The 19,045-nt window shown below is 40.0% G+C and overlaps 2 protein-coding genes across 2 annotated transcripts; both read right to left on the bottom strand.

The window, feature by feature from the left end:
- Positions 1 to 56: 56 nt before the first annotated feature.
- On the bottom strand, positions 57 to 10,009 carry tspan4b (tetraspanin 4b). The gene is made up of 8 exons (XM_071921722.2): positions 9,598 to 10,009; positions 4,437 to 4,506; positions 3,462 to 3,653; positions 3,165 to 3,239; positions 2,514 to 2,609; positions 2,234 to 2,347; positions 1,801 to 1,884; positions 57 to 1,477 (listed from the first exon to the last, which is right to left on the bottom strand). Exons 2-8 carry the CDS (start codon positions 4,503 to 4,505, stop codon positions 1,409 to 1,411), a joined length of 699 nt encoding a protein of 232 aa, XP_071777823.1. The 5' UTR covers position 4,506; positions 9,598 to 10,009; the 3' UTR covers positions 57 to 1,408.
- Positions 10,010 to 15,202: 5,193 nt separating this feature from the next.
- Positions 15,203 to 17,618, bottom strand: LOC144539519 (uncharacterized). Its single transcript, XM_078284888.1, has 2 exons — positions 17,506 to 17,618; positions 15,203 to 17,149 (listed from the first exon to the last, which is right to left on the bottom strand). The coding sequence occupies exon 2, from the start codon at positions 16,793 to 16,795 to the stop codon at positions 15,401 to 15,403; it is 1,395 nt and encodes a 464-aa protein (XP_078141014.1). The 5' UTR covers positions 16,796 to 17,149; positions 17,506 to 17,618; the 3' UTR covers positions 15,203 to 15,400.
- Between the last annotated feature and the right edge of the window lie 1,427 nt (positions 17,619 to 19,045).

Below are 19,045 nucleotides of genomic sequence, written 5' to 3'. Positions count from 1 at the left end.
AATGATGTATATGTTTTTGAGATTTTTTAAACATTGTTTTCTATGAAAGTATTTATAAGAAAGATATTTGTGTGGTCTGTGGTTTTTGCTCACTTCAGGACTGAAAGACTATTTTCATACTAGTCTTACCCTGCTAACATACAGGCCAAAAACAACAATTTACTCAATGAAATGACAGTTCTAGATGTGAATTTGAGCGATATTTCTCTAATTTAAAGGAGTAATTTGGTCTATTTCCACAAATCAAATTTCATGTATCCTATATTTTAAAGGTTACAGTGTCTAACCAAAAATAAGTTTTAATATCAAATAATTTCCCAAATGAAAACTTAAAACCCTGTTAGCTCTGGAGGCATGGTTCCCACCACTTAGAGAACAATGTGCTACATTTTTATTTGAATGAAGTCCCAACACATTCATAACCACAGATTCATACATTTAGAGTGTCGTGTTTTACATTATGTGCATTCATTTATGTCATCTGTCACTCAACAAATAAACATGTATTAGTATGCATGTGGTATGCATACTAATACATGTTTATTTGTTGAGTCCATCAAAAACCCTTATTTAGATTTACAGGAAAAGGTTAGCTAAAAGTACATTAGGTTAATATTTACTTGTTCCCTGGTTTTGGAGAGTGTTTTGGGATTTGCACTACAGATAATCCAAATAATTTCATGTTCATGTTCACTTAAAAAGATTATCTAAATGCTATTATAATATATATTTGGACAAAATTACCATAGATGAACAAACTTCCAAATCAAGCTCTTTGCTAGCCCCTAACCTAAAATTGACAGACTGCACATCGTTGAAGCAGAGTTGCTTTGTAGTGTGCTAGATAATTACTCAACTACAATTCATGGGAATGTGCTAGAAGAGGCACTGGAAAGAAAAATGATTGGCACAACAGTCAGGAAAAGCCATTTGTGTGTTACAATAAATGTGTTCTTGTTGGGAGCATCATGTAACAAGGGCTAAAGCCTTGGGTCACTTTGCCAGTAGGGAAACATTTGAATGTAGTGCAGTTTAAGTTATTTTTCTCTTAACCATCTGTTAGATCTATTCAAATATCTAAAAAGATCTGTTCAAATTTCATGCAGCAAGGAAAAAAAACTGGGCACTTTTGGAAGCAGTCATTGGTTTTAGTGCAGTTTACCTTATTTCCCTCTTGCTCTCCTCTAGATTTATTCAAATTTCCACTCTGCCATGATTTTTCTGAGCAGTCAATGCTGACCACAGGGATAAATCCTGGTTCTCTCAGAGAGCATATTTAGGGTTTTTTTAATCCAATGTTTATCAGTCTGGATTGAATGTTTTTGAAAATTTGGATCAGGTTGGTGGTATTTTCAGATCCCAGAGCAATCCATAATAAGCATTCCCATCCAGGAGCTTGTGAACGGAATCAGTCCAAGTACTTTTCAGCACCCAAAATTTGGCAGTACATCAGCAGCGAGAAAGCCAGGGCCAGGATCTGACCAGGGAAGAAAAGGCACAGGTAAAATAAATTATAATTATGCCATGAAATGAATAGTTGTCAATAGTAGAAATGACATTGAAATTGACATTAAGTTTTGACATTCTGCAAAATTAGCCATGTCCCTAAAATTTCAAAGACCAATGAAAATCCAATCCTTTGACAGCATCAAAGTGCACTGCCTGAAGTGGTTGAAAGAAAAAAATGTAGGGGTTGTCATTTTCCAGTATGTACATTAAACTAGAAATATGAGAGTACTCATAATAAGCGCAACAAAACTGTATTTGGCACAGATATAAATAAATGACAAAGTCAACTACCTGCACGATGCCAATACAGACTCCAAATACCAGGACTGAGGGGATGTTTTCTAAGAGCCACTGCCTGGCCTTCTGGTAACATGGCTGCAGAGGACAGACAGAGACAGAGCAATTGTGGTAGGGGAAGTGTTGGAAAGAAAGGAATAAGAACACGAGTAAAGAAAGTATGAGAAATGGTGTTGAAAATTGAAAGTACATAGCTGTAAAAATAAATTGCGTTGTCATAGTATGGGCCATTCCTAGCATGCTTTAACATGTGAAGGCATTCACACACACTCGCACATCTGGAACAAATCTGGATTCGGTTGGAGAGAACCGGGCAGCTTGGAAACATCTTGTGCATAACTAGCTGAACTTTGATCCCTCTAGACTCTTTGCCCTCCCGACCCCCCCCCCCCCCCCCCCACCCCTTATATTTGAGAAGCAGACTAACCTCGCTCCATCCGTCAACACATTGATTTGTCCCAACAGAGCAGCAGGATGAGGGCAGTGTTCCATTCAGCACATCAAACCAATCTGTTTTGTCCGTTACTCCGCAGCACTTGAACTGGGACAGAGAGTGAGTTAGTTTTTAACACATACAGACCGGGACATACAGGGAAACCCAAATTATACTGAAATTGCTCAGGTATTTGGTTGCATACAGCCAGTCATGTATAAACATGAGACAAGAAGGCATGTGTAGTTTGATCATGGGACCAAACACTCCTCACCATTTTCTGGACATTGTCCCAGGATTTCCTCAGTCCATCCTCACTTGTGTAAGTCTTCATCCCTTCCTTTAACTCACCTTGTGCTTTGGAGTCCAGCTAAGAAGAAGAGAATGCAGAAAAGAGACAAGGAAATTCATTGAATTGATTTTATTGTTTGTTTTTTTATGTGTGAATGAGTAATATAACATACTGACTGAGTTGAGTTTATTAACATTCTGACTCACAACACAAGATTGAATTATGCAGAATGTACAGTTCAAACAAACAGGTGATAAAAAAAAATGCTGGACATCGTTTCCTGAATTAATCCTTTCAATCTCAGTATGTCAACACAATGAATAAAAAAATCCCTTATATTACATACATGGATATGAAATCACCTCAAGAATCACTTCACCGGATACAACAAATGCACAGGGGATCTTGGTCCTACTTAGCAACACTGTATGTATATATACACACACACACACACACACACACACACACACACACACACACACACACACAAATAGCGAGTTCTGAATCTCTACACATTACTGTATAGATATCCTTCGAGATCCTTCTATTATGTTCAGAATTACTGGACTTAAGCAAAAGTGCTTAGTTTCCTTACAGCTGTAGGCATGGTGGGGGTGTAGATGGTCGGCTCACCTTCTCGTGGAAGATGTGTATGACCAACACTAGAGTTACTTCTGTCAGGACCAAGAGCAAAAGGATCACAAAGAACTGCAGAAAGAGAGGACATGGAAGAAAGTTGGTGAATAAAGTATGTGTAAATAGTTTGTAAAAGTATCTTTATATAACATTCAAACTGTAAGAACCTACATTATCATCCTTGACATATTTTATTCCATTAACAACAAATTATCTGCAGTTCTCTGTCTGTGTCTGTCTGTATGAGCCACCATTTATGTTCCTGTATTGGCTCCCGTTCCCTGGACTTCTCACCGTGATCAGTAGGCAGCGCTGCTCCTTCAGGGCGCCAAGACAGCCCAGGAAGCCGGTCACCATGGTGATACCGCCTGCGACTAACAGCAGATTGGCGGCTGAGAGGGAGGGGAAGGACAGTGGCAGAGAGGAAAACTCTGCCTGCGTGAAGGACAGCCAGACCCCTACGCCAAACAAGCCACAACCTCCAAGCTTTTTAGGAAAAACACAGTATTGTACTTTAATCTCAAACCTGTATCACAACTCTTTGCATCATTCCTACACTAGTACACTAGTATGCAGGGAGCATAGTATTCAAACTTTTCACTTCGCATGCATGTCCACAATTTGAAAAGGATGGAGAATTTGGAGGCAGGAATAGTTTTTCTTCTTGTGGAGTGGATCTTTCCATTATTGCAAAAAGGACTGGAGTAGGACAAAGGAGATTTGACAGACGTGCTGCCTGAAGTTGGGTGAAAAATAAGGGTTACATATTTGTGTAATAGGTTATCAACTAACCCATGGGCTTGATTTTTAGTTTGTGGTCCAGTGAAACCAGTAAAACAGCAAAGGATCAGGTTCCAAGCAAGTCGAATCCAAGGCTGCTATAATATATGTTACGGTTTAAAAAGCGGTCAATGTACACACAAACCGGTCAATTTGTACATTACCCGACGTTGTGATACGCACACATGTACCAGTGAATTTGTACATTTATGGACAGTGTGGTACATGTATACATGGACCGGCCAGTTTGTAAAAAAAGGATATCTGGCTTTAAATGCAGTACAGTAGAAATAGAAAGTTCCCTAAAATGAAAATGTACGAGTACGAGTACCTCTGAAAAACTGTTCTTAAGTACAGTTCTTGACTTAGACTAGATTTGTTAAGGTTTTGAAGAAGCCAGAGAGAAATCTCAAACATGGTGTATTTTTCTTAGTACATGATAATATTATGAGCAAATACCACTTAGGTCTAAGGTGTACAAATACTAACCCAGAAGATGAGGTTAAAGACAAACATCAGATACTTGACACAGCACAGACACTTTCGAGATGCTGACATCCTGTGAGAGAAAGAGAGGAAAATGGAAAAGAATGAGAGGCCAAATTATCATGTTTGAACGATGACTTAGTTCATTCTTGAAATATTTGCCATGGCACAGGTACTATGGGATGTACTGTGTGGTGGAAGTTGTCAAGTATCTAGTGTGTTTGTGGTTGCATGTGGTTTAGTGTGGTAAAAGTAATTGATTGGGGGTGGTATCTTTTATGGCTTTTATGGTGTGTTTCTGTTTCCTGTGGTGAGAGTTCGGGTGTATGTGTGTGTGTGTGTACATGAGCATATTTGCAGTATAAAGTCAGCCTTTGACTGAGTGGTCCTCACATTGCCTACTGACCCCACACAGGAAGTCCAGCTGCTGACAGGAAGGAAGCTCCCTCCCCTGCTTGGAAGACCTAATTATACTGCTATAAGTGGGGCCTGAGCCATTTACCATGACCAATCCAGTGGCAGGGCAAAAGTGTGACTCACAGCATAGCTCAAGGCACAACTCATTTACCCTCCTCCCAGCACCAACCAAAATCCTGAGGTATGCATGCACTAAACCATAGTGGGGAATGACTAATGCCTACCATACATTAGAAGACATTTAGTCTGACACACTCCCACATTTAACAACAGTCTCAAGTCATGAGTTTTTAGTCCTAGAGGTGCTCACATTTTAAGATTCTGTTAAGACTGAGAATCATGCAGCATCACACATTAAAAGACTTGGTGGTAGTTCCTTTCTTGCATCTCACAGGTTTTCAGTGCATGTGAAGGATTATACAGGCTCAAAACACTGATAATGGACTATGATGTTTGAGTATGAATGAAGCTACAACATCCCCCCCCCTCCACCATCTACACACACACAACATGCAGAGAAAGAGATAAAGAAAGATAAACTCTCGTTCTCTCCACACCTAGACCAGTTTCTCCTCGCGTTCGAACCGGGACTTGCGCTTCCCCGCCGGCATCGCCATGTTTACTACTCTGTCTGTCTGTACTGTAGAGCCTTGTCACCTGTCACTACAGGTGCTGATGTCAGCCAAGAAACAGAAACAGACTGCTTAAGACGGCTCCGACTTTTCCACCTAACGATTGTGGTGATGGGAGAGCAGCAACTGCCGTGATTTTATTACGACTATGAAATTTTGTCTAAAACTGTGAAATCACCTCAAATATTGTCTAGTGTAAGGTCAGCATGAGAGAGCCTCAGGCTGAGCTCTGGCTCATATGGCGTTAAAAGATTGATGATGTACTCAGGATATAGACCCACCAATGCCTTAAAAGTAATTATGTTATTCCTATGGCCTAAGACTCTGATCTGTCTACCTACCTGTCTAACCGATCACCTAACTGACCACTTGTCTGAGTGAGCTGTCTAACTACCTGTCTAACTAATCACCCCTCTAACTGACCACCTGTCTATCTGACTGACCTGTCTATCTGACTGACCTGTCTAACGACTTGTCTAACAGACTGTCTAATTAAACAACTGTGTAACTAATCACCTGTCTAACTGACTAACCTGTCTAACTAATGACCTGACTTACCTGTGTAACTCGTTGACCTGTGTAACCGACTGACCTATCTTGCTTTCACTCTTTCTTTAACTCTTTCACTATTTTATTATTGTTCAGCGCTACTTCTGATACAACTACTGCTACTACTTCTACTGCTACTGTTCCTTACTGTTTTCACTGTTGGAACAGCTGGCATCATGAGGAACAATATCAGAGAGCCGACTGACCCAGAGCAGAGCCTAGCCGTGTGTCTGAGGTAAAATAATATCAGAAGTAATAACTGACATGTCTAGTTTGTTTGAACACAGTGCCAGCTGTGCGTATTTAGTGTGAGCTGAGCGCCTTCTCAGTTCATTCAAAATTTGCGTCAGGAGTGGGATAATGAAGCTTAACATATAGCGTTTTATAACTGAAGAGTGAATCACTTGGCCTAATTTCATAATTGAGACACTGATTTCCTTCTGATCAAGTTTTTTAGGAGCGACAATCCTAGGTCCCATGGTTGCCAATAGGCACAGACAAATGTAGCCAGCTGCCTATCCAGTCGTCACTCTACTACGGTATCGTTGCCTACTTTTTGTTGTTTTGTCTTTATTTCAACTAGGCTACATCTTTGTAAATGCAAAAATAGCTTTGAGGAGTGGCCAGAGAGATGAGTAGCCGGCTAATGATGCCGTTCAAACTTTAAAATGTTCAGCATATTTGGGAATAGCGTGCTTCTATTCAAAACTTTGATACTATTTATACTTTTTGAGATATTTCAACTTTTATGTCAAATTATTTTGTAATACACACCGCTGGTGGAATGTTCTGCTCTGTTAGAATGGGTGATCGAATCCGCTTTCAATAGACAAATTAGCTCTGTATCTTGCTGTTCTGATTGGCTGCTGCAGCTTCTTTAGTTTGAGCAGTCACTCTACACCACTCTAGCTGTTTCTATAGACTTGCACTGGCTTTCACTCTGTCTTTCACTCTTTCACTTGCTTTCATTCTAATTCTTTTACTTTCTTTCACTCTTAACCATTCTTTCATTTTCGTTAGTCTTTCACTCTTTTAGTCTTTCACTCTTGCTTTCACACTTCCTTTCACTCTTACTCTTTTTCATAAGTAGTACTTCTGCTACTACTACTACTGTTACAACTGCTACTACTACAAGTATTACTGCTACTCAACACACACACACACACACACACACACACACACACACACACACCTACACACACACACACACACACACACACACACACACACACGTGTCAACCTCCCCACACAAAGATATGCACATGTATACAGAAACATACACCACACACACTCAACTCAACTCTCACTCTGTTTCTTTCTCACTCTCTTTCTGTGTTGTCTTTTACTACTCTCAAACTTAGTACTAGTTATTATGAGCTGGTTCTGGAGCTGAAAACTGCTTTCAGGTTATCATGGTCTCTATGTGTTGGGTACTGGTTAGTATGGGCTGTCCTGTGGCTTTTATGGCTTCGCACTCTTATTATGGGCTGTCCTGTGACTGCTATGGTCTAGGTATTGGTTATTATGGGGTGGTCTCTGATTGCTGTGGGCTGTGTACTGATTATTATGGGCTGTGCAATGGTTGTTATGTGCTGTGCACTGTTATTATGGGCTGTCCTGTGATTGCAATAACTTAGTGACCACCTACGTGGTATAAGTAATCACCTAGGAACCACCTAGTAACACCCTAGCAACCACTAGAAACACCCTAGTTACCACTTAATGCATCCCTAGCAACCACCTAGAAACACCCTAGCAACCGCCTATTACAGCCTAGCAACCACCTAGTAACACCCTAGCAACCACTGTATATCACCTAGATATGTCCTACTAACTACAAATACTACTAAAAGTGTTATAGATTCTACTACTACTGCTACTGCTGTTACTAATACACCTACTGCTGCTACCACCACAACTTCTGCTATTACTTGCTTCTACTACTACTATCACAGTAGCCCCGTTGGGACTGACACAACACTGCATGGGGTGTCAGTCCCTGGTCCCTTGGATATCTAAGATATCCCATGGATATCTTAAAAATGGCTGCCACTTTTCTTCTACGCCTCTTCCCTGTGCGGCGAGCTGGAAAACATGCTCGTTGCTGCCCCCTCTGGCCCCTAAACAACAGATTAGCTCTGATGAAACAGGATGCAACGGGTGTTTTTTCCAGCGGCCAGAGGGTGCAGCAAAGGACATTTTCCAGCTCGCCGCACAGGGAAGAAGCGTAGAAGAAAAGTGGTAGCCATTTTTAAGATATCAATTTGAAAACAACTAGGACAAGCCACACAAAGGTGAGATTTTATACTTTATTGCAAATACTTTCACACAATATGATCCACCCACTTAACAGATAAGGGTTCAAGGAATCCAGAAAGCTTGTCAGATTGGCAAAATTCGATTTGTAAACCTTGCCCGGTACCCCTGAAATTTTCTGTTCCATCTACATGCTAGGTTTTTAATGCAGGGACCCGGGACTGACACCCCACGCAGTGTTGTGTCAGTCCCAACGGGGCTACTATCACAGTTACTACTACTGCTATTACTGCTACTTAAACTAATACCGCTACTACTATAAGTGCTTGTACACCTACTACTACAACTACTAATGCTACTACTACTACTACTACTGCACTATTACTATTACTGTTGCTACTGTTGCTGCTTTTACAACTGTATTACATTTTTATTGTATTTTTTTTATTGTATTTGTTTAATTTGTAGATACTGTGGTACTGATTGTTGTTGTTTATTGCCTAGCCTAGCACTTGTGTTATATTTGCTACTGATATCAAGGACCACAATGGAAATAAGTCTGTGACTTTATTGTTATCCTTGATGAACAAGCTATACGGTAGGCTAATCCTGCTTCTTGTCTTTGTCAAATGAACTGAACTAAAAAGCTACTATTACTACCATTACTACTTTTAGTCCATATACTTTTAGTCCTACTACTGCTGATATTACTACTACTACTTTTACAACTGCTCATACTGATACTACTTTTTAAAACATTATTATCTATTCTTCAATGTATTGACTAGCACAGGACATTTGACTAACAAATAAATTGCTTAAGCTCAAAATAATCAAATTTTTAAGACATTTAAACTCTTTCTAATGAATTCATTTCAAACTGAAGCAAGCACACACATTTTCTTCAGAAAATGTTACCCTTTCTAGTTTTGAAATTTCTCTTTGACACTTTGGTGCTTTTTAAATTTAAGACATTTTGTGTCCCTCACTCTATGCCAGAGGGAACAGAACTACAAATGGAACATGTTTTGCACAGGGAAGGTGAAGAAACTACATAAAGTAAATATTTCCATGCGAATAAATGAAAACAAAATATGTAGCGATTATTAGTGATGAAATAAGCAACCATTGAAAACACTGGCCTTGAACATGGGACTTAATGGAAGTTGGGCTGGTATGAGTAGCTTGCTAATGTCGAGGCAGAGTATTAATGAAGGAACCTGGACAGTCGCCTTCAATCAAAGCCTTCATACACAATATTGAGTATCTGCATAATTTGTGCAAACATCTGCTGTTCAAATGGACTTTACCTGGAAGCTGGGTTTCACAGGTTGATCAAAAATCTTCTCTTTTTCACGGTCCTCTTCTTGACTCCTGACTCTGTTGACCCCGGTTTAAGTTCTTTACTTCGTTTTCCTCTTAAAATATTCTTTTGGGTTGGAAACTGACATCTACCAGCTGGCCTCTTCCCTTTCCTCTCTTCTTCTTTGTATTCTCCTCCGCTTTTAGACTCTTTGTTTTTCTCTCCCCTCTTTCTCTCTCTCTCTCGTAAATAAGTTCCTTGATTTTTAACTTGCTAGATAAATGTAATGACTTTCTGTATTTAGCTTTCCATCTGGGTTTGTTTATCCTCTCTTTTTTCCCCTTCTGTTAACAGAACTCTCTCTCTGTCTCTCTCTCTTGCTTTCCCCCTCAATCCTTTCCAGATGTCTGTGTTGTTGCCTCCCTCCTTCCCTCTGATTCCCTCCCCTTCCCGTTTCTTTCTGTCTTTTACCCGTCCCTCCTCCAGCCCACAGCCTTCAATCCTCACCCCATCTCCATTACCCCCTCTTTCTTCTTTCACTCTTTCCAGACCAATTTTTATCACTCAGCTTTTTTCTGTTGTCCTGTTTCCTCTGTCTTGTTATTGTTCTCCTACATGCGTGCACACATTTGTTCCCGCGCATGCACACACACACACACACACACACACACACACACACACACACACACACACACACTTCCTCCCCTTCCTGACCAAATGGTGGACGAGGGGCTAACTGGGGGTTTGCCCAGGGTAAAGTGGAACATTTCACTAATGTAGCATGCTGCTTGTCTCTTTTCATTGCATTAATGCATTAATGGACAACATTGCTCTGGTCTTTGCTGTTCATACAGCCGGGAGCCTCAAATAGTCTTTTTAAACCCTTGTTTTTAGTCTTTTTAATGTCTCAGCCACTATCAGACTAGATGTGGCCAAAATGGATGTGTAACAACAATGTGTACCTGCTCTTGTACTCATGGAAGATGTTTATATTGTGTTGTTGTTGTTTTGTTGTTGCTGTTGTTGTTGTTGTTGTTGTTGTTGTTGTTGTTGTTCTTAATGTTTTAATGTTTTTATGTCATTTTTTACTGGCCAAATGAATTTCCCTCTTGAGGGATAATAAAGATAAACTTGACTTGAACTTGACTTCATGAAGCATTCTGTCAGATATATAGAGAAGTACATTTTAGTAGTAGGAAAGAATGGGGTAAGTTGAGCCTATACCCCTTGTATCTAGGCAACCATACACAGGATGAATCATGTGATCATATATTTAGTTTAGTTATTTAGTTTGGTTAGGATGTTATGATTCTTGTATCTATTATGACAGATAGACACACCACACACATGCACACACACACATCCACATTCATCCACACTGCACAAACATTGTGTTGACAGTTTTTGAATGTAAGATAAATTATCACCATGTTATGTTAAAGTAAACATCAATTACGTTGTTAGAATGTAATTCTCAGAAGAGACAGAATGGACAGGCAGATTGTCTGCCACCCTAGTGGCTGGTAAGGCCCTAGTGAAGGGATGGAAAAGGACAAAAATAAAGGCTTGTAGTTGTATAAGATTTTATCCCCATAGGGCCAACTTGCCCTGTCATTATGCTTACGTGTTGTACTTGTAAAACTGTATTAGTTGCAGAAAATGTTTTAATTTCCATGAATTCCCAACAACCTTACATATCAATTATTATTTGAAATTAATGCACAATTAAAGTTTATTTTCCACTCACGTGACTTTTACCGGTGCTGTGTGTGACGTAAGCAGATGGTGGTCAGAGTTGGGCGTGGCTTCTCATAAAATGGCATGTAACTTCTGAACAGAATCACAACACCATTAAACTCTGCTAGAGGGGGCGACTGCCCCTGCCCTTTTTGCTGTGCCGGAGTGCCCTTTTTTTCTTTTCTTTTTTTTTAGCTATATACCTTTATTTAACCAGGGTAGGTCCGGCACTTCCATGCTTCATTTTTTTAAGATTATTTTTTTGGCATTTTCGCCTTTATTGACAGGGCAGTAGAGATTGACAGGAAAGACAGGGCAAAGAGAGGGGATGATGTGAAGCAAAGGGGGGGTGCCCCTCTTGAGCCACTCAAGAGGTGCACTTGAGTGGCTCAAATGCCCATCTGGTGTGACCTTAGGGCAAAAATGAAGCTTGTTTTTTTCTACTGTAGGGGCAGCCTAGTAGAACATGAGACCCTCACTTTTTTCATCCGAAGGGGCATTTTATTGGGACAATTCCATGCTTCATTTTTGCGCTAAGGTCACAAGGAAACGTGTGTTTTCTCTACCACAGGTGCCACTAACAGCTTGGTTAATGCACTGACTCGCTGTTTACCACATTGGTCTGTGACTTACTGTAATGCAGCAGTCAAGAAAGGCCATGCGCCACCTACTGGGCTAGATAAATTGCATCCTGCAGCATCCAGGCAGAATCTGTATACAGTGAAACTGCTGTACTGTCTTGGCCTCAACACTGTAATTAAGAAAACAAATAATAAAGTATTTGCCAGCTAGCTCTGTGTTATTTTCTCTAGCTAGCTTATAATCAATCTAGTATTTTTTTGATGGTTTTGGTAAGCTATTGATAGCTAGCTTTGAAGTTTAAATGAGGCATCTAGCTTGAGTTGAAGCTAATGTTACAGTCAAGGGCGGATATTTCATTTCACTGTTGGGGGGGACAATAAACAGAAAAATTTCTCAAGAGCAATTCCTGAAGGGGACACCAAAGGTGCCGCCAAAAGTACTGTTGTATTAAATGTATATAGAGGTCCATTATGAAACATCAAGCACTTCATTCCTTTCTTATGAAGATTTTATCAAATTGCCTTTGATATTACTGGGGTCTTTCTACTTGCCGTTTCGGTGCACTGAAAAATGATCGGATGTCTGTTTTTCTTTTCTCTGCCATTTTAACTGACCTGGCTGGCTGACAAATAGACACACACACACACACACACACACACACACACACACACACAGCATGCAGGTTATTTACAGTAGTAGGTGAGATGCAACACCCATTAACTGAACTAAAGCTAATATATGCCTAATTAGATTTTGTTTTCCCGAAAAAGCAGATCTCTAATGTTTTGCTGTCAATGTGTAAAAGTCCAGAACGCTATGAAGCCTGCCAGAAACTTACTTATATTTAACATAATGTTTGTTGTAATTATGTCTTTTTTATTAATTAAGTCTTCATTTATTTCCAAAATTATGAACAAAATAACATAGTGGCAGCCATTTTACATGCAGTAAGAAAAAAATAATATACTTAGAACCTAATTACATAGGGTAAGTTAATCTTAAATATTATATTATAGAAGTATTACTGTTACCATCTACAAAAGATAAAGTATTTTGGTATGAAATCCCGCATTTTAATTTAACCAACTATCCTGTATCATAAATACATGTCTGGCATTTGTAACAAACCAAACCGCTTGAAAATCGGTCGAAAATTCAGCGAGTTATGAGGATTTTAATTGTGGACAGACCTCCTGCCTCCATACACACACATGCATTAGGAGACGCGGCTCCGTACCAACACGCTGACGCACAAGATTCAACCGCGAGGTAATGGAGCGAACAAAATGTAGTCTGGTTACAATTGTGAATGTGTTTTATTCTATTGAGTGGTAGAAGTAAAGAAAAATGTCTGACACATCCTTTGTTTTAAGTTAACCTCAGCTACTTACTGGAGGTCTGCCACCACTGCCACACTTCCAGAGATCCTCCACACACACTCGTACCGAGGGCTAATGTGTGTGTGTGGGGGTTCGGGGAGGGAGGTTGGCAGTGGACCAAACCACTGTGAGGCATATGAGAGAGGGACTCAATCTTTCGAAACTTAAAAACGCATTGTTTTGCGTCTATAATTAGCACAAGTGCTTTCAATGCATATTATTATATTATTTAAAATTATATAGTTATGTTTACAATGATATATTGAGGGGGACAACTCTCTGTTAGTCCCAGGAAGGGGGGGTCCGGACCCCCCTGTCCCCCCCGTGATTTCCGCCCCTGGTTACAGTGGCAAATAAGTGCCAGCTAGCTAGTCGCTATAGGCCTATAATTTCTCTTTAGCTAGCTATCAATAATATATCTATGTATATACCTGATGATACCTTTGTGAACCAATCTCATAATAGTATTGTTTTTGGTTAGTGTGAATGGGAAAGAGGAGATGGGGAGCAGTCAGTGCAGTAATATTAACTAAGTTAAACAGAGACATTACATTACTACATTACATTACAGAATGCCAAGGAGAGAAAGAAAATAAAATAAAATAAAATAAAATAAAGAGGGGGGGGGGGGGGGGGTATTTACCTGTAACTGGTAAATACAAAGTACAGCTAACCAGCTAACCTGACTCAAGTCCATCTAAATCTGACAAACTCCATCTAAGTCTGATAAAAGACAGCTAAACCTGATGCAACTCCATCTAAATTTGACAAAGTACAGCTAAACCTGAAGCAAGTCCACCTAAATCATAACAAGACAGCTAAATCTGATGCAAGTCCACCTAAATCATGACAAAAGACAGCTAAATATGAGTACAAATGACAAAGGTGGCTGAGGATGTCCTAAAATGGCCACCGTACAGTATAGTAGCAGGTGCACCTGGCTAATTACAATCTGCCTGGGAGGCAGGCTCCAGCCTGTAATGATATTCAGTAACATAAGAGGTGTAATATCAAGTTTGACCAATAGATGGTTCTAGTCAATTAGGAGACCGCTAGGAGAGCTAGGAAGAGCAGTATTGTGTCCTGTCAGCTTTTGGTTCATGGGAGGGGTCTGTTGAGCCACCCCTTCTCCATGTCCTCCTCCTCTTTTCTCCTCTTCTTCTCTAATCACTTCTTTTCTGCTTTCTGCTTCTGTCACTTGTAGAGTTTTGTTTCAACTCTTCTAACTTGCTAAGCATTATCTCCTCTCCTCCTTACCTCACCTCAGAATGGAGGTGAGGTAAGAGGAGAGGAGATAACGGTAAGAAAGTGCAAGTGACAACAGTTGATACAAAACATTATAGTGACAGGAGAGGAGATCAGAAAAGAAGTGATTAGAGGAGTAAAAAGGAGGGGAGGAGAATAGAGGAGAGGATGACAGGAAAGCAGATGAGAGTAAAGGGAGGAGAGGAGAAGATGGGAGAGAGGAATCTCTGAAACCCCTGGTTTCTCACTGCACCAAAAGGTGTGCTATTTACATCGTAGTTTTATCGGTGGCAATTGGTGGTCTTAAGTGGAAAATAAACAGTGTGCAAAACATACTTAATCTACTTAAATTTGTGTGTGTGTCAAAGGTAAAGACAGGAGATCACAGCGTTATTCAAACAGACGTTTTCGCCTGTCGACACGCCTGTTGCACATTTTGAAATGATGTATTTTGGTAAATATTGGCCATGGTTTTTTTTGTTTTTTGTTTTTTGAACAATGTATTTATTGATTTTCAACAATAGTAAGACAAATAGACAAACATCAAGACAATATTGAAAAGCATAATTAACAAAACATTACTGTGGCCAAATAACTAAATAAAATGTACAAATCAAAAAGGGAAAAAAGAAAAAATTATACACTGGTAAAAGTAAAATAATAAAATATTGGCCATGGTTAATAATTCTATTTGTTCTACAAATCATTTTGTCAGTCATTTTTATTCCCAAAACTACTTTGGCAGCTATGACATTAGACTGATCAATGACAATCTTAATCCACTTGCCAGTTGATGAAAAAAGATACTCATCAATGAAACTATGACAGATGATCATCATTTCCTCCATCAGTGTATTTGAACCATTTTCAAACTGCTGTTGTTAAGCAGAATGTTGTTCCTTCATCCATCATGGTTAGTCCATTCCACTCTCCTATTTCCTTCTCTCCCAACTCCTTTTCATTCCCTTGTTTCTCTCCTTCAGTGTTAGTCTTATTGGCTGGTTTAGGAGTTTCCTCCTCTGTGTCCTCATCAATGTACAGCAGAGCTGCCTCAACCCATTCCTTCACTTTCTTTGACCCCACCTCTCCCACTCCTCCGTTGGGTCCTTCCCTCTCTGTCTCATTGGTGATGAATGTGCTCAGTACTAGGTCCACTTCGTCCCTTTCTTTCTCCCCTTCCTCTTCCTTCACTCCCCCCTCTCCTCTGTTGCACTCCTCCCACCCTCTAGCCCCAGCCAGTTTCACCTGCCCTGCCCAGGTATCATCCTCCACCCCTTTGGACCGATGGCTGCTCCGTATGCTGGAGCCAAAGTGTTTAACCTGGCTCTGCCTCCTCCGTTTCATGAGCAGGCAGAGGCAGAGGACTCCGCCAACACATACCACACCAGCCAGGAAAATAACAGTTATGATCCAGAGCAAACTGGGCTTAACTCGATCCGTTATGAGGACTGGAGCCAGTGTTAACCCAGAGGTATAGGGGATGATGGTAGTAGCAGTGAGTGTTGGCTGGGCAGAAAGGTGATGGGGAATGCCATTGACCAGAGGGGAGATAGGTGAATTGGTAAGGGCTAAAGAGGATGGCTTTGTTGTGTACTCTGTGGAGGATTCTGAGGCTGCTTTGCTAGCATCAGGTGTGGGAGAGTCTACAGTGCCAGCTTTGGTGGAGTGACCAATGCTTGGCAGGATTGGTGAGGTAAGGGATTTATTAGTAGTGGGTGGCAATGCGGTGGTGGCTTTGGTCAACACATTGACTGTGGGATCCAGACCATGAGTGGTGGTAGTAAGGGACATAGTGCCCTCTGTGGCATGAGGGGAGGCTTCTGAAGCAGCAGATTCACTAACTGATGAAGTTGTTGCAGCTTCCAACATGGGCATTGCTACTGTAGTAGTTTCAGTAAGCACGATTTCCACAATTAATCTATTGTGGGTAGACGCTGAAGAAAAAAGAATCATTGCACCCGAAGTTGGTGCTGCAATATTGGCAGCTTCAGTCACAGATGTTGGTACTCTAGTGGTTGCAGGTAGGACTGTGGTAATGGCATCCATGATAGGTGCATCTGTTACCTCAGTGTCATGATCAGGTGAGCTCATTATCTCAATGTAGGTAGGTAAGGTGGTTTCCTTAGGTACGTCCTGGGATATGGCAGATGTAGGGAAATAACCAGATGAGGATAAGTCCTGGCTTTGAATAAGGGGTAGAGTGAGGGATAGAAGCAGAGTGCAGAGTGTAGACCCACTTGGAGCCAAATTTGGTGGTGACATGATCTATAAGGAATCAGAGTTTGGTTCACTTATCGGATAGGGTGACTTTTTTTCAGAGAACTCTTAGTGGGTTAGAGCAGAAACTTGTGCAGCCCAGCACAGAGTCACTTCATCTCTTTAAGTCTGTTCTCTCTCTGAAGTCTTCTAGTCTTCTTGATGGTTAAAGGCAAAGGGTGACTTAAGAGTTGAGTGTTTACTGTGCTCTTTCAGTGTCTTTAACCATTTGCTGTGGTGTGCTATGCAGGAAAGACACAGCCCTTTGTTTCCTCTTTCCGCCTTTGCTCTTGTTTTCTGTTGGTTTTTTCAAGAGTTGCATGAGAAATTGCAGCATCGATGCAACTACCAGCTTGTGGTCTGCAGAGAGAGAAAGTAACAGATTGAATGATACTAGAGATGGTTTCTAACTAAAAGTGGTTTCTAACTAAAACTACCTGCTGCTCATTGCTTTGTTCACTTTCCCAAATTTGAGGAAGTAACCAATTCTTGTCTGCTACCTCACAATATGTAATGATTAGCAATATGAATATAAACTTTTTTCTGTGTGACAACATGCAAAATAACTTTCAACCCCTTTTCTGCATTTGTATCATCAAAGAAAAATACAGACAACAGTGTTTTGTTTTCATCCTATAAATAAAACAGCAATGGTTGAGAAGAAAAATGGTTGGGAAAAAAGCAAAGAAAAAGTAAAGTTTACTTACCTACTGTACATGTGGTTTGGTGAAGTAGTGGACTTTTAAGACCCAGGTCACATCACCGAGGACTAACACACATACAAAACACCTTTCCTCTTTTTCTACTCTTCAAACCTCTTTTCTTTCCTCCCCTCTTATCATCTCTGTGTGCAGTTCTGACAACAGTTTTGACAGCAGTTCTGGTAAGTGCTGAGATAGGTGGAGCTGGAGAGCTGCCTAGATGCTTTGAGCCTAGTCTTCTATCTGTTGTCCTGCCTATTTGTAGAATTAACTTCTCATTTTTCTCAAGCAAAGGGAACCTGACATGTTTTTACATTGGTACGCACTTTCATGCTTGTGTGTGTGTGTGTGTGTGTGTGTGTGTGTGTGTGTGTGCAGCAGATGGAGATGCTGTAATAATTTAACACGACTGGTCTTAAGCTCATATTGCAGCACATTATTGAGTTGTTTTTATGTACCGTACATATTCAACTCATACTTCTAACCTATAAGAGAGTAAGTGTAAAGTAAAAAAAAAAAAAACATTATTTATTTATCTCTTTTTATAGTGCTCTTCATAGGTGGATGTTTTTAGGGGAAATTTGCTGTGATAGTAACATTACCACCTGGGAGCTGTGCAGTACAACCACAGTCTTGTACTGTTGGCCTCCAGGAAGCAGGAAGCTCTGCTGAAGCAATTGTTGGTTAAGCACCTTGCTCAAAGGCACCTCAACAGTAGTCAAGAGAGGGGAGGTGGGAGAATGTAAGCCATTTACTTCCCCCACCCAGTAATGCAAGGTGTACAAAAACATTCTTTACTCAAGTCAACATGTAGTGGCTTTAGAAGGCTTGCACCAAATAAATGTTGATGCTATACAAGAGCAGTCCTACTTCTACTAAGCTTGATAACTAGACCACAATATGAGACATCCTCTTTTCTACACTGTTGAGAAATAATATTTCAAAAATCTGAATCATTCAATCACATCAATCTTTGGGAATTGGTGCTATGAGAAGAGGGAAGGGAGGGATGTGGGTATGTGTATGTATGTATGTGTATGAAAAAAATAAAATAAAATAAAATAAATAAAATATAAAATATATAAAATACATAAAACACACACATATATATATGAATGTATTTTATTTATTTTATATTATTTAATATTTTTTTTATTATTATTATTATTTTTGTTTTGTTTTTCCCTCAAATATCTAATGTCATTATCAACGTACCTGCATCCTTCACATTGGAAAAAAAATTAAATAAAACTTGGTCACAAAAAAACAAAAAATCTGAATCACTCATGGAGCATCTTGCCCTTACACAATGCATATTTATATATAAATAATCTAAACTCAACTATAAACATAAAATATCAATTGCTGCAAAAGAGTCGATTGTTCAAATTTCATGGTCACCTGGCATTATTCAAAGTAAAAAGTTGTAGCCGCACTCCCATAGCTCCGATGCAGAATTCTTTATTGTGTAAAAACCAACGTTTCGATAGAAACCTGTCTTCGTCAGGGTATGAACAAGACTGTCTCTGTTGACTCTCTTATATACACACAGGAC

This window comes from Centroberyx gerrardi, chromosome 7, assembly GCF_048128805.1.
Source record: "Centroberyx gerrardi isolate f3 chromosome 7, fCenGer3.hap1.cur.20231027, whole genome shotgun sequence".
Lineage (NCBI taxonomy): Eukaryota > Metazoa > Chordata > Actinopteri > Beryciformes > Berycidae > Centroberyx > Centroberyx gerrardi.
This window is presented reverse-complemented; position numbering and strand designations above follow the sequence as displayed.